The 16,785-nt window shown below is 53.5% G+C and overlaps 1 protein-coding gene across 1 annotated transcript in view; it reads left to right on the top strand.

Moving 5' to 3' along the window:
• Positions 1-16,785, top strand: part of ANO7 (anoctamin 7) — a 2,026,240-nt gene that overhangs the window by 813,791 nt on the left and 1,195,664 nt on the right. Inside the window, exons 6-7 of the mRNA XM_069213645.1 lie at positions 15,060-15,196; positions 15,344-15,401. Of these exons, the coding sequence (XP_069069746.1) occupies positions 15,060-15,196; positions 15,344-15,401 (195 nt within the window). The remainder of the gene's footprint in view (positions 1-15,059; positions 15,197-15,343; positions 15,402-16,785) is intronic.

Genomic DNA, 16,785 nt, shown 5'->3' with positions numbered 1-16,785 from the left:
ATCTACCAGCTTATGGACCCATCACACCTTAATGCTGCTCACCCCTGGATTTTGCCTACCAGGGCTGGATCCTCCACAGTCTCCTTGCACTCAGCTACCCTCATGTGAGGACCAAGATGCAGCCCCTCCCCCCCTAGTGAGGGCCTTCAGAGGTATGGCACCAACAGTCGCACCTGAAGCTAGTGCCGGGGGTTTGGGGGTGGAGCATTCCTTCAAGACTAAACAGCTGATTCTCCAGTCAACCTGGAAGAATGACCGGGTTGCTTTCCAAGGTGCCACATGCTCCCTTTTTCAGGACATTGCCCCGGCTACCCTGGCAAGACGGCTCTAATTCAAACCTGTAACAGACGACCTATGCAAGGAGCATGTTAAATATCATTGGACATACCCCTTTGGTATTGCCTTTGAATACCTGAACAAACAGCACCATTTTGCAGCACTGGAGAGCGCAGCTACGCTGCTGGGCCTGCCCACAATGATGTCCTGCAGCACTAAGGGCTCAGTGACCAACAACCATGCAGACCTTGGGTGGACCAAGAGTGGTGGCCATTGGCAGACACAACACGAAGGATGACAATTTGGCAAGTGACATACCTTTGTCAAGTCTCCTTCTGATCTTGCAACTCACACTAGGGGGTCCCTGGAGCAGTGTTCCTGGATTTGGGCTCAATCCTGATGCATCCAACCACCCTCATGCCTGCATTTGGACCCCTCTTACTATTGGTTGAAGAACTGGTCCACTCAGGAACTGTCCGGGGGCATTCCCCTTATAAGCACACCTGCATGAGATGGCTCTGCCAACACAATGTTGATATCTTAGGGCACTTAAACAATACCTGCAGAGGGTGACCACAGATATGGACCAACACCCCTAGATCCTAGGTGATTTTAGATTAGTTTTTCCTACCTTGAGGAGCCTCATGTCCCATGTTTTTGCAGTTGTTTTGTATTCTGTTTGTTGCATGTGAGGGAAAAGGTGAGGATGGGGAGTGGGGTGTGGGTGTTGCTAGGAAGGAGAGCTACATCTATTGAGGCTGGTGGGGCATGGGGGGATTGCAATGGCATCGTGCTCGGTGCATCTATTGTCCCATACCCTAGACACAGTACCTGCCACCTAGGCTTTGGGGGTCATTCTGACCTCGGCGGTAAAAGGCTCTTACCGCCGGTCAGAAGACCGCCATTCTACCGCCGCGGCCGCGGTAACCCGCCACGGTCATTCTGATCCTCAACTGCCAAGCCGCCAAAAACCCGACATCCACGGAAGGCCGCCTCATCAGCGGGCAGCGATAAACTGGAGATGACCAAACCTCCACCGCCACGCCAACACAAACACGCCCATGCCATTACGACCCACCAATCCACGCGGCGGTCTTTCAACCGCGGTATTCCATTGGTGGTACACACCGCCGCGGTCAAAATACACACCCAGGCTCCAAAACCCAGCCACATTGGACAATTTGAAATACACACACCTTATACACATACAAACACCACCCCCACACATCCAAGCAACTATAAAACACACACCCACATCACCCACAAACCCCCACTAGTTGGAAATCGGAGAGAAGGCGCGAGAGAGAGAGAGAGAGAGAACAGCAATCGAAAACCCCAACACACACAGGAACCCAACATCATCAACCACACCACATCTACGCACACATCACCACACACCACCACTCACATCACCGCAAACACCACCCCACACCTCATCCACACCACCCCATGGCACCCCAAAGACACCCCAGGTTTTCGGACCAAGAACTCCGGGTCATGGTGGAGGAAATCATAAGGGTAGAGCCCCAGCTCTTCGGCACACAGGTGCAACACACCACAATAGCCAGGAAGGCGGAGCTATGGCAGAGGATTGTCGACAGGGTCAACGCTGTGGGACAGCATCCCAGAAACCGGGAAGACATCAGAAAGCGCTGGAACGACCTACGGGGGAAGGTACGGTCGATGGTCTCCAGACACAACATCGCTGTGCAGAGGACTGGCGGCGGACCACCACCCACCCCTCCCGAATTCACAGCATGGGAGCAAGAGGTCCTTAACATCCTGCATCCTGCGGGCCTCGCTGGAGTAGGCGGAGGAATGGACTCTGGTAAGTCTAGTCTCAACTACTCCCCCCCCCCAACCACCAGCATGCCAACCCACACCCCCACCCTCACCCCCAACCCCCCAGCACACAGCCTCCCTGCCAATGTCTCACCAGCACAACCCACCCAACCCAAAACCAAACCCTGAATGCCAACACAAACCATGGACACCCATCACCTATGCATGACCACTGCACATACCCATCCCCCCCACAAACCACCCTCACAACTCCTGCCACAAGGGGATGCCAGCACTGGGGGACAAGGGCACCCACAAATCGCACACCATGGAACACACAGAAGCAATAACCATACTCTTTCACCCCTGCAGGGCCCGAACGCCAACACACTGGCCAGGAGGGTCCAGATATGTCCATCCCACCCCCAGAACAGGCCCGCAGTGAGGACAGCAGCTCTGTCGACCTGGAACCTGATGACCAGCCCGGACCATCGGGGACCTCTGGACAGTCGGTTCCCCACACACAGACACAGGCCACAGCAGACCTAACCCCCTCTGGGAATATCTGCACCGCTCCCACCCAGCGGGCCCATGCCTCTGTCTCCAGGACAGGTCAATCAGCGGTGTGTCCGCCACTACAGGGCACCCAGGCTGACCCAACACCCCAACAACAACAGGGACCTGGGGGCAGTGGTAGTGGGCACACCGTCCAGGGGACAGAGGCCCGGGGAAACAGGGCAACTGGGAGGGCTGCAGTGCGACAGGGGGGGGAGGACAGGCCCAGGGAACCGACTCTCCAAGAGGCCCTCACCACCATCATGGGAGCAAACCACCGCTCCCAGGAGACGATGGCGACGGTAATGGCCAGGTTCCAGGAGATCCAGGCACAGCAGGAGGACGTACATGGTGTACAGAGAGGAGCACAGGAACATCGTCCAGGCCCTGATCCTAATAGTCACCACATTGCGGGACCATGTGGCACCCCAAAGGGCCCCTGTCACCAGCCCGGACCAGGAACAGCCTACCACCTCCGCCGGCGCTAATGGACAGGAGGCCCCCACACAAAGACGGGCCACCAGAACCCCACCTCCTGCTGAAGATCAACCACCCCGCAAGAAGAGCCTGAGATCACAAAGGAAGACAGAGTAGGATGCCAAGACCCCCGCCAGCCTAAGATCCCCCCGGATGTCATTCCACTGTTCCACATCGTCACCCTGTCCAACCTTGAACTGCCCCTGCTCCATCCTTCCACAGGCATATGGACAATGCACCTGTGCGACCGAGAACTGGACTCTGCCATGGACATCACTCCACCCCCACCCATCACTGTTTTACTATCATGGACCTATATGTAGCACTTTAAATAAATCACTTATTGCACTTAAAACACTCAGGAGTCTGCTTGTATTCTTAACAAATGTATTACACATAACGGGTCAAAAATGTACAGTTACATTGTGATGACAACATACCAATGTCAATTTGCTTTACTCCATGGCCGAACAAACCAGAAGTCACGCAGTGGGTCATACAGCTCTGAAAAGCCAAGGGAAAGTCACAATTCAGTTGAAAGGAACTGGGGGGAAACACAGAAAGTAGAGATGCAGGAGGCCAGAAGTAAATGTAAAATGACGTGGGGGATTCTTACCTGGGTGCTCCTGAAAATACTGTTGTATGACCGTGTCCCTGTTGTCCGTGTCGTCCCTGTCGTCTTCCTCCTCTTCACTCTCCACAGGCTCCACAGCTGCTACAACACCACCATCTGGACCATCCTCCTGCAGAAAAGGCACCTGGCGTCGCAATGCAAGATTGTGAAGCATACAGCAGGCCACGATGATCTGGCACACCTTCTTGGGTGAGTACATTAGGGATCCCCCTGTCATATGCAGGCACCTAAACCTGGCCTTCAGGAGGCCGAAGGTCCTTTCTATGATCCTCCTAGATCGCCCATGGGCCTCATTGTACCGTTCCTCTGCCCTGGTCTGGGGATTCCTCACTGGGGTCAGTAGCCACGGCAGGTTGGGGTAACCAGAGTCACCTATTAGCCACACACGGTGTCTCTGTAGCTGTTCCATCACATAGGGGATGCTGCTATTTCGCATAACATACGCGTCATGCACTGACCCAGGGAACTTGGCATTTACATGGGAGATGTACTGGTCAGCCAAACAGACCACCTGGACATTCATCGAATGGTAACTTTTCCTGTTTCTGTACACCTGCTCATCGTCTTTTGGGGGTACTAAGGCCACATGGGTCCCATCAATGGCACCAATGATGTTGGGGATATGTCCAAGGGCATAGAAGTCAGCCTTCACAGTGGCCAAATCACCCTCCTCAGGGAAAATAATGTAGCTCCGCATGTATTTCGTCAGGGCAGACAACACTCTGGACAAAATCTTAGAAAACATAGGCTGAGACATCCCTGATGACATGGCCACTGTTGTCTGAAAAGACCCACTTGCCAAGAAATGGAGGACTGACAGAACCTGCACCAGAGGGGGAATTCCTGTGGGTTGGCGGATGGGGGACATCAGTGCTGGCTCCAGCTGGGCACACAGTTCATGTATAGTGGCTCGGTCAAGTCGGTATCGAAGTATTATATGACGTTCCTCCATTGTCGACAGGTCCACCAGCGGTCGGTACACGGGAGGATTCATCCTTCTCCTCGCAAGTCCCAGCGGACGGTGCCTAGGAAGGACAACATGGAGCACAGAGTCAAACAACCCACAGGTACGTAACTACAGCTTGCACAGTACACGATTGTCAATGCATTGAATGGCTTGTATGAGTGGCAATGCAAGGCCTAGGCCTGTGTGACGCAGTAGTAATTAAGCCCTGTGGTCCCTTGTAATGGCGGCTGCCTGACCTGAGAAGTGTGACAGTGGGATGTGAGGTCAATGCGCTGGCGTGACACACCGTGGCGGTAGGCGGTCGAAGACCGCGGCGCAAAGCCGCATTGGTTAACATCGAACCCTATGGGTTTCACGAGCCAATGACTAGCTGCGCCGGCGGTCGCGGAACGCACCGCGGCGGTACGCGCCGCCGCGGGCGTGACCGCCATTTTCTATCTGATTAATCACTCGAGACCTGATCATCCACAGGAGAGGACCTATACTGCAAGTGCTGCTGTGACCTCGGTCTGGGAGATACAATGGCTGCTGCGACTGGGGAAAGGGCCCCTGCCTTCACTACAGAAGAGTTGGAGAAACTTGTGGATGGGGTCCTGCCCCAGTATGCGCGACTCTACGGTCCTCCAGACCAACAGGTAAGTACACTGTGTGCACGTTGAATGGGATATGCCTGGGTTGTGTATGGTGGATGTAAGATGGTGGGGTGGGGGGACAATGACGAGTGCAAGGCACGACAGATGAGAGCATGTGCCACATGGCAAGGTTGGGGAGGGGGGGCCAATCGCATCTATCATGCGGAAAATTGATGATATTTCAATTTCCACCCTGTACATGTCAAATAGGTCAGCGCCCATCAGAAGATCGACATTTGGCATGCCATCGCCAAGGAAGTCCGGAACCTGGGGGTCCACAACAGACGGGGCACCCACTGCCGTAAGAGGTGGGAGGACATCCGCCGCGGGACCAGGAAGACCGCCGAGTCACTGCTGGGGATGGCCTCCCAACCTAGGAGGGGTGCCAGTCGTACCCTGACCCCCCTGATGTCCCGGATCCTGGCGGTGGCCTACCCCGATTTGGATGGGCGCGTGACGACATCACAGCAGACACAAGGGGGTGAGTACCAGCACATTCAGCTATCTTTACACGCAGTGGAGGCGTCTGGGTGGGGGAGGAGGGCTGTGGGTGACATTAGGCCAGGGCGCTTTCTGTAGTGTAGTCCCCTCCTTTAGGCATGGCCCTTTGCCCCCGCCCCCAACCTCTGTACGGTGCCAGGTACAGCTAGCCATGGTCCTGCATCACCCATGTGCGTGTTTGTTGTCCCTAGACCTGTTGGCCCAGTCACAAGTACTCAGTAGTGTACCCCGATTGCGCGGCTTAGTGCATGAGGCTCCTGTGTCTGTCCTCTCCGCCAACGGTGTTGACAATGCATGTACTCAACCTTTTATTATGTCTCCCCCCACCCTTTTTCTTTATCTTCTTGTGCATGTGTGCTTCAGCATCATCAGGCGGAGGAGACTTGGCACCGGAGCACGAGGGAGCTGCGACTCACAAGGCCCCGGTGGGCCATGGCACAGACACCGAGGCCACCAGTGATACGGAGGGCGAGGGGAGCTTCACAACGGGGAGCCGTGGTGAAACCAGCGACACCGACACGTCCTCGGAAGGGAGCTCCCTAGCGGTGGTGGCAACATCCGTGCCCCCCGCCTCTACAGGTACAGCCGCCACCCAGCGCACCAGCTCCGCCCTCCCAGCAGCCCCTCAGCCTACGCTCCGTGCCCGCTCGCCCAATAAGGCGGGCATCTCCTTCGCCCCAGGCACCTCAGGCCCTGCCCCTGTTACCCCTGCTGCCCTCAGTGAGGAGGTCATTGACCTCCTGAGGACCATCATTGTTGGGCAGACTACCCTTTTGAATGCCATCCAGGGGGTAGAGAGGGAGGTGCATCGTAGCAATGCATACCTGGAGGGCATTCATTCGGGTCAGTCTGCCCATCAACAATCGTTCAATTCTCTGGCCTCAGCACTGACGGCAGCCATTGTCCCTGTTTCCAGCCTCCCTCTTCTAACTGCCTCCACCCTGTCTCTGTCTCCTGTTCCTCTGCCTATCCCATCCACACCATCAGACCAGCCTGCACACACCTCATCACCCAAGGGCAGCTCATCCAGACATAAGCACCACAGATCACACAAACATTCACCCAAGCAACACCCAGATGCAGACATGCCAACAGCCACTACCACCTCTGTGTCCCCCACCTCCTCGTCTCCCTCCTCCCTCCCTGTGACGTCTACACTCACACCTGCATGCACACCACCAACAGCCAGTACACCCATCACCAGCACACCCTCCAGTACAGTCGGCACACGTGCAGTCACCACCCCCACTGCCGTTTACACGTCCCCTGTGTCCTCTCCCACTGTGTCTGTCACCCCCTCTTCCAAGACACACAAACGCAGGCAGCCACTCACCCAACAGCCAACCACCTCACAACAGCCTGCAGCCCATGCACCTTCACCCAAGGACAGCACACCTGACTCTCCTACAACCACCTCCTCTTCCTCCACTCCCATAACCACTGCACCTACCGTTTACCTTGGTCCTAAAAAGTGTTACCTCTCCAATCTTGACCTCTTTCCCTCACCTGACCCACCCCCTCCATCTGCTAAGAGTCCCAAGAGCACCTCAGCCACCACCAGCCCGGGATCACGTGTCAGCGTAGTCCATGGATTTTGGAGTCCCCCCTTTGCCAGCAGTGAGACATCGGTCAGCAGCAAGGGGACAGCCAGCCCCCCCCTGGAAAGAGGACCGGGAAAGTGAGGGGCCGCCGCGGGAGGAGTGCCACGGCTGCCCCCAAGGACCAAAGTTCGGACACTTCACCTGCCACAACATCCAGGGGAGGCAAGGCCCAGAGAGCCACAGCGAAGGAGGGCAAGGGCAGCAGGGCGGAGAAGTCAGGCAGCAGGAGCGCGGACCAGGAGGGCCCCACAAGCCCCATCCCGGGTGTGAGGGAGGACACCCAAGGGCCCAGGACACCGTCACCGAAGGGTCCAGCAACTGCACGGTCGGAGGGCGACTGAGCAGGGAGTCCTGCCCAGGTCTGACTCCCTGGAATTACAGGACAAACACCGCTGAAGAGGGCCCCGCCGTGCAGGAAGGCACCGCTGAAGAGGGCCCCGCTGTGCAGGAAGGCACCGCTGAAGAGGGCCCTGCCATGCAGGAAGGCACCGCTGAAGAGGGCCCCGCCATGCAGGAAGGCACCGCTGAAGAGGGCCCCGCTGTCCAGAAAGGCACCGCTGAAGAGGGCCCCGCCGTCCAGAAAGGCACCTCTGCAGAGGGCCCCGCCGTGCAGGAAGGCACTGCTGAAGAGGGTCCCGCCGTGCAGGAAGGCACCGCTGAAGAGGGCCCCGCCGTGCAGGAAGGCACCGCTGAAGAGGGCCCCGCCGTCCAGAAAGGCACCGCTGAAGAGGGCCCCGCCGTCCAGAAAGGCACCGCTGAAGAGGGCCCCGCCGTGCAGGAAGGCACCGCTGAAGAGGGCCCCGCCGTGCAGGAAAGCACCGCTGAAGAGGGCCCCGCCGTCCAGAAAGGCACCGCTGAAGACGGCCCCGCCGTGCAGGAAGGCACCGCTGAAGAGGGCCCCGCCGTCTAGAAAGGCACCGCTGAAGAGGGCCCCGCCGTCCAGAAAGGCACCGCTGAAGAGGGCCCCGCCGTCCAGAAAGGCACCGCTGAAGAGGGCCCCGCCGTGCAGGAAGGCACCGCTGAAGAGGGCCCCGCCAAGACAGGCCCCGCTGAAGAGGGCCCCGCCGTGCAGGTAGGCACCGCTGAAGAGGGCCCCGCCATCCAGAAAGGCACCGCTGAAGAGGGCCCCGCCGTGCAGGAAGGCACCGCTGAAGAGGGCCCCGCCAAGACAGGCCCCGCTGAAGAGGGCCCCGCCGTGCAGGTAGGCACCACTGAAGAGGGCCCCGCCAAGACAGGCCCCGCTCCGTTGGGCCCTTCCTGTCAAGCACCGCTCCGCTGGGCCCCGCCGTCTCAAGCACCGCTCCGCTGGGCCCTTCATCTCAGGCACCGCTCCGCTGGGCCCCGCCGTCTCAAGCACCGCTCCGCTGGGCCCTTCATCTCAGGCACCGCTCCGCTGGGCCCCGCCGTCTCAAGCACCACTCCGCTGGGCCCTTCCTGTCAAGCACCGCTCCGCTGGGCCCCGCCGTCTCAAGCACCGCTCCCCTGGGCCCTTCCTGTCAAGCACCGCTCCGCTGGGCCCCACCGGGCCCCGCCGTCTCAAGCACCGCTCCGCTGGGCCCTTCCTGTCAAGCACCGCTCCGCTGGGCCCCGCCTGTCAAGCACCGCTCCGCTGGGCCCTTCATCTCAGGCACCGCTCCGCTGGGCCCCGCCGTCTCAAGCACCGCTCCGCTGGGCCGTTCCTGTCGAGCACCGCTCCGCTGGGCCCCGCCGTCTCAAGCACCGCTCCGCTGGGCCCTTCCTGTCAAGCACCGCTCCGCTGGGCCCCGCTGTCTCAAGCACCGCTCCGCTGGGCCCTTCCTGTGAAGCACTGCTCCGCTGGGCCCTTCCTGTCAAGCACCGCTACGCTGGGCCCCGCCGTCTCAAGCACCGCTCCGCTGGGCCCTTCCTGTCAAGCACCGCTCCGCTGGGCCCTTCATCTCAGGCACCGCTCCGCTGGGCCCTTCCTGTCAAGCACCGCTCCGCTGGGCCCTTCATCTCAGGCACCGCTCCGCTGGGCCCTTCCTGTCAAGCACCGCTCTGCTGGGCCCCGCCGTCTCAAGCACCGCTCTGCTGGGCCCTTCCTGTCAAGCACCGCTCCGCTAGGCCCCGCCGTCTCAAGCACCGCTGGGCCAATGACTGTGCTGGTTCTGTGTTGAGCTAATGTTCACGCTGCACTCGGCCCACCCTACCTCCTCCATTGCCTGTGGAGACTGTTATCCACTTGATGGACTGTGACTTTGCACTCCCCAGGATATGACAGTGGGCAAGCCACCCACTGTAGAGACTTGAGAGACTGTGGCTTTGCACTCCCCAGGATTGGACAGTGGGCATGGTGGCCCCTTCTTGGATCTGGCGTCGTGGACTCATGTGGCTGTGGTGCCCCCCCTTCCCTTCCCCCTGAGGTGCCTGTAGTTTTGTCATCTGATGCCCCTGCAGTGTTCTCTCCAACGGACTCAGGTCTCCTGTGTGGGCTTTCCCCATGTGTTGATACACTTCGGCCCACGGACATTTGCAATTTCTGTGACTGTGTGGGACTTTCTGCCTCTATTTCTCGGTCACGCAATGTTTACATTAGAAATTTTTTCCATCATTTTCCTATTTTGCCATGTCTTCAATGAACCTATTTTGTACATAAATGTTGTTTCTCACTTGAATCATATCTTTTCGTTATTCCGGGGGGTTTGGGTGGGGTCACTTTGACTTGGTGCTCTGCATTGGTGTGTAGATAGTTGGGGGGTGGGTGTGATGCGTATGTGTGTGCCCGTAACCCTTCCTCCTCCCCCCCTCCCCTGTGTCGTAGGTGCGGTACTCACCGTTGTCGTCTGCGCCGGAGTTCGTACTCGTGGTAGATGAGCAGGTAGACGAGAGCAGGTAGGATGTGTAATTCGGGCTCCATGCTGTCCTCCGTCCTCGTGGAGTGTATAGAGGTGAGCGTTTTCCCGTTCGTAGTCTGTTTCCGCCGTGTTTTTATCGGCGGGGCTCCCGCCCCGGATGAGGTGGCGGATTGGTGAGTTGTGATAGGGTGGGCGGTACATTGTCTGCCGCCTGCCTGTTGGCGGTGACCGCCGCGCTGTTTGTCTGTCCCGCCGTGGCAGTCGGAGTGGTAAAGTGGCGGGCTCTGTTGGCGGTTCCCGCCAGGGTCAGAATTCCATTTTTTGAACCGCCTGTTGGCGGATTGGCCGCCGCTTTATCACCGACCGCCAGGGTCAAAATGACCCCCTTTGTGTCTTTGAACACGCTCTCCTAAAAAATTAAGGTCCTCAATTCCCCTGCCAGACACCACAAATTGTGGAACTATTTGCTAGACAGACACCTTGATGTGGTAGCACTGCAAGAAACCCACCTCAACCATAGCGAGGACCATAGAGTAAAACATAAGTCTTACCCACTGATCTACAAGTCATCGGCCAATTCTAAACACAACGGAGTGGCCTTGCTCTTTCACTCACCCGTGAAATTCCAAATCATGTTCCATAAATCTTAAAAGGAAGGGAATGTGACCGCTTCTGACTACTTCCCAATGGAACGGGGCACTCAGTAGGGTTGTCACCTCTCCCCTTTTGCTATTTGCAATCAGCAGTGAGCCCCTAGCTACCAAAGTACGGGCCTCCCCCATACATGACTTGCCCTTCAGTTCGGATAGCCATAAAATCTCTTTGTTTGCGGACGACATCCTTCTAATACTTACCTTCCCCCAAGAGTCACTATCAGCCTTGCAGGCAACCCACCGCTGGTCTTAAAGTCAACCAACACAAATCATTTCTACTCAGTCTTACTGTCCCTTTGAGAGAAATGGAGGTGCTGGCCACTTCTGTCCCCTTCTATTGGGTCAAAAAGGAAATCGCTGATCTGGGCATACAGATCACCCCCAGACTGACAAATCTCTGTAAGGCAAACAATCCCCCTCTCTTGCGACAATTAAAACACGACTTTAAGAACTGGGCCTCGCTGTATCTGACATGGTTGGGTCACATTAATGCTATAAAAATGACTACTATCTTATACTTCTTTCAGGGACTTCCAATTGACATGGACCAAGACTTCTTCTCGACTCTTCGTTCCATGTTTACTGCCTTCATCTGGCAAAAAGGTAAAACTCGCCTGTCACATAAACTTTTGACCCTGGCTTGAGAGGCCGGACGTTTGCCTCTTCCGAATCTGCCACCTTAATACAAAGCGACACACTATGGACTCATTAGGTGGAGAAGTGGCGGTAATACCGCAAACAGGCCGGCGGTAAAAAAATTGGAATTACAAGCATGGCGGTGACCACCATGCAAAACCGCCATTTCTCCACTCCAAACACCAGGGTGGTAAAGACCGCTGGGCTGGAGACTTCGGACTCCAGCCCGGCGGCCGTCACTACACCGCCGGTGGTATCACGACCCTGCATACCGCCATGGATTTCGTGGGGTTCTGTACCGCCACGCAATCCATGGCAGTAGGCACTATCAGTGCCAGGGAATACGTTCCCTGGCACTGATAGGGGTCTCCCCCTCCTGCCTCACCCTCCCCAGAGTCCTCCCGCCAAACCCATGACCCCCCTACCTCCCTCCCCACCCCCCCACATTGACACACACCCCCCTACATGCATACTCAGACCACACCTCAACATACACGCACACATACACACAGACGTTCATGCACACATACACACAGACATTTTCCATACACACAACACCCCCGCATGCATACAAGCACTCACACGCCCCCTCTACACACTCACACGCACACCCCCATGCATGCACACAACACCCCCCGACCCCGCCAACCCCCTCCCCTAACATACGATCAGTGTACCTTGTCCAGTGATCCTCCGGGAAGGAACGAGATCCATGGGGGCTGCTCCGCTGCCAGCTCCCCGTCACCAGAACACCTCCACACCGAATCCTGGGACGTTATTCGGTGGGCGGTGTTCTGATGACGTGGCGGTGGAGGTGGAGCGGCTTCCACTACACCACCGACCGCCAGTATGGCTGCTGGCGGCTCTCTGTCCGAAAAAGGGCAGAGGGCTGCCAGCAGTCATAATACGCTGTGCGGAAAAACGCCTGCACTGGCCGGCCTTTACCACAGCGGTAAGGGCCTATGTGTCATAATAGAATTGTCCCTGACAGAAAAACACTGGTTACATATGGATAGGGAGTATCGGGAAGAACGATTTGCGATATTTTATGGAAACCTAAGATAGATTTCTTGACCAATGCCTACTGAAGCACTACGACTAGAACTAATTTGAAAGTGTGGGATGAGGTGACCCGATCAAACCATCTGGCGACCTTTCCCCTCACCTTACACCCCTATACACTCACAATAAGGCCTTTCCACCAGCTTTAAACCTGGGGACCTTCGAGGCTTGGCAGAAGGGAGGTTGCCTACCCATATCTGACCTTTTTCACAGGTGGGAAATCCTCGCACTTGTGAATTGTTGCTGTGATTTCAACCTTCCGGCCACTGAGCTGTACCCTGTACCACCACAACCAGCTGAAACACTGGTTAGGCAGCCGGAAATGAGACAGGCAGCTACTAGGGTCCTCTACCGACAGATAAATTTGTACGCTGCTCAGAGGGGTCCCAAGGATGTATTTCCTTCCTTTATTTGACACTGGCCTCCTCTGCAATGCTATCCCTCCTAGACATAAACCCTTATGGGACCAGATTTTAGGTACACCAGTTACCCCGGAACAAGGGAAGAAACTCTGGAATGAAATCCCCCGATTCAACAGATCAATGGGTTTACGGGGCGCTCACTATAAGGTGCTGTATGATTGGTACCTATAACCAGCAAAACTTCATTAAATATTGACGTCAGATAGATGCTGGAGAGGATATGGGCTCTTGGGAGACTTTCGACACATTTGATGGGACTGCCCATTGATACGCACTTATTGGTTGAAGATCTTAGCAAAGATGAGGGAGATTTTAAGCTACTCTCTGCCTCACACAGCAGAGTTTGTCCTTTTGGGGTTCCGTGATTCGTCCCTTAAACATCAAACAGCAGCATACCGCTCAATTTTTGGCTGGGTTTGTGTGTGGCTAAGATGGCTCTGGTGGCTCTCTGGAAGACACCTGGGGCACCTTCACTCTCGCAGTGGTGTGCCTGCCTCTAGAAAGGCCTTACTCACTATGGAGCGGATGACTGACATCAGCTTCCTGAAAAAGCTTCGACTACATAGGAGGCCCCTTGGTGAGATTTCTGTCCATCGGCCTTCCTCTCTTTTCTTGTCCCACATGCGCAAGAGTACTCCATTCGTTTCAGTTATAATCCTCCATGCTGTACGAGAGGCCCCTGGACCGTGCCATTCTTCTGGCGCTCCTCCTAACACATTCAGTTCCACTTGTCACACACAAACTTTACATATAGCTTTCCTACACATGCACTAATTTTGCTCATGGTTTCCATCGTTATGGGAGGTTGAGAGGGTGGCGTTTAGACTGGGCATTATTAATTGAAATATGCTAAATGGCGATGATGTAAATGGGATCTTCTCAAATTATTCTAACGCCAGTGGACCTCTATGTATGACACTGTTCTGAACGTTGGCTTTTATTTTGCAATTGTGGTCTCATACCCTGACAAACTGTTACATATATTTTCATGGCCGTAAAATCAATAATGACAGTTTGAAGGAAAATATTTCCCTCGGAGAAAATAAATAAAAAAAAATTAGCGCTATTATGCTGAGTTGTCTGCTGCAGAGAGCTACACACAGCTGGATCAGGATCCCTCTGGAAATGTCACATCACCTTCCCAGGAATATGTATGGAATTCTGCTTCTGCTGCAGCATTCAAGACATATGCTTGTGAATATTTGTAATTTTCAGAAAATAGCTAAATCAACGCTCGTATGTAGGTGTAAAACTGTGAGCACAGATGTACTGCTTCTTTTTTATTGGCCTCGTGTCAGTAAAATAATTTCAAATTCAACAAAATGTAATTATTCACCTCTTCCATCTTGTCAAACAAGAGGTCATTTAGCAGACCCCCAGAAACTCTGTAAACTAGTAGTTCTGCCACGGTTGCCCTACCTCATTTAGCAGTAGGGAACCATCAGGGTTTTGAAGGATGAACCTCAACGAGCTGCGCCATCAGAAACATTTCACCGGCGAACCATCTGCCACAGAGCCACCCAGCTACTTTTTCCTAAGGCCAGCTGTGTACAGGGAGGGCCTTCCGACATACATTTTTTCCTGCCCAGGTCTCCAAAGCGAAACATAGTGATACCTGAACACAAAAAAGCAAATGTTTCTCCAAAACACACAGAAAAACTCCATGTGTTTATGTCCACATTGTTCAAAGAATCACCATAATGTCATACTGCCTGGCATATATTTTCACCAAGTATGCTCCTGCTGCATCACCCCACCAAGACAGGAGAAAGCCTTGATACCACGGAATGGTACAGGCAGTGCAACTGTCTGCCCAGAGGTTTGGCCGCCCGCGGACCATACTCATAATGACATTCATGGTGTTCTCGTCCTGAATATCAAGAAATGATCCAAAAATGTTTTCTCTTTCTGTATATCTCCATCACATATGCCTACTGTATTTTGAGTATTGCCTCTTATGCTGTCTATTTAATCTCTTAAAGCTTATTTGAGGATGCAGGTGTAACCACTTGTGTGTTCATGAAAGTTGCTTGTTTTCTGTATTCCAGACTATTCCTAATCAATCAAAAAACTGGTCATCCGAATTGCTGAAGAAGTTCAAGATTCCCAATATGCTCTTCAATGAACTACCCAGTCTGCCAGTGGACCTCTACACATGCCCATTTAAGGCAAACAAGTTACCTTTGTACGCATTTGGTTTGTTGGCTGCATTTATACCATGTCTTCTTCCTATTTCGCCTCGGACATAGATATATAAAAAGTGATGTAGGGTGGGAAAGCAGTCGAAAGGAGGGAATGCCCAGTCTTGCTAATTCTTTTTTCTTGGTTCCAGATTCCTAGGAAGCAGCAACAAAAACACTTTCTTCTCCAACACCCAGCGGCACCAGATTGTGAGTATCATTTGCAGCTAGTATATCACCAATATCAGCATGTTAAATATTTTTATATTTATTCATTTATTTTGTCGTGCAGTCATTAGCTGGTGCAGATACATAACAAAAGTATAGTCCAGTGACCTTTAGCGCTGAATGGGCATTGATAGTTGATTGGTGTTTCAGTCGAATAGTTTGTTGTTGTTTTTTTACTTGGGTGATAGAGTTAAATCTGTAGTTGGAAAGTCAGAAGCAATATTATTGACATGTCCTAGTCCGTTGGTGGATATGTGTGGGGAGGGAAGGAGATGCTCATCCTGTGCTTCTAAAATCTGAATGACAGTTTGAAGGGGCCAGGTTTTTATGTCTTTCATGAATCTTGGGTGGTTTTCTTATGATCTCAATGATATGTCAACGTTAATCCACCCTGTGACTTCAACCGCATGTAATTTCCTTCCCTTGGTATCCTTTCTTTCGAGCTTCTTTGGGACTGATCATATTCAAATAACATGAAGGGTGATTCCAGGCAAGAAGAAGAATCAGTGGCTAGTTTTTGAGGGGTCTAGCCTGCTGAAATCTCTCTGTGGGCTTTTAACCATGTCCACTGCTGGCCCATCAGTTTTGTTAGTTCGTGGGCTTGCCTTTTAAAATTCACTTGATTTCATTAGTGAAAGGCATTCATAGGTCATGCCTTTTCCGGTGTTAAGTCCTCCTCGAGCGCACGAACCTTGTTTTCAGATGGTTTATGGATAAAAGGCCTGTGCCTGCTACATAGGGCCTGGAATGTTAGCGTTTGCTCTCAAGACATTCATTTGCTGTTTTGGTCTGTGGTCTGTGCTGTCTCTTGGTCTTGACTCTAAGAATGCCAGTGTACAAACATAATCCTGCCTTTACAGGACTCGTTTTTTAGCCAGTTCATTCTGAAGTGCAAACTAATTAAAAAGCAGAGTAACTTTTTAGTGAATTCTATTGGTAGTCCATACCCCCAACCACTGCAATGGCTTTTAAGATGAACGTTTATTCCAAATCAGTTCTGAGTCATACAAGATAACCGGATTTCTGTTCTTAAAGACAGGTTTTGGGCACTTTAAACAGAAGATGTAGGAATGTGAAAACGAGGGTGGTTTATTGTTCTCATAATCTAATATTACCTTGGCATAGGCACTCTTCGTCAAACAGTGGTGGATGCCTTTGAGACACTCTTGGTTATTAATATTTTTAATAGTACTATTAGATTTTTTTTCAGAATGATTTTTATTGAATATTGTACAAATCTATTAATTTTGATCTTGCACTGGAGTAGAGAAAACTAGATTTCAAATCACTAATTTAAAAGTTCTGAAAGTTTTACTGGTTTATGATGTCAGTGATATGCTTTCATAGAAGTTATATATGTGAGTGG

This window comes from Pleurodeles waltl, chromosome 11, assembly GCF_031143425.1.
Source record: "Pleurodeles waltl isolate 20211129_DDA chromosome 11, aPleWal1.hap1.20221129, whole genome shotgun sequence".
Lineage (NCBI taxonomy): Eukaryota > Metazoa > Chordata > Amphibia > Caudata > Salamandridae > Pleurodeles > Pleurodeles waltl.
The sequence above is the reverse complement of the archived record's forward strand: the minus strand, read 5'-3'. Positions and strand labels throughout refer to the sequence as shown.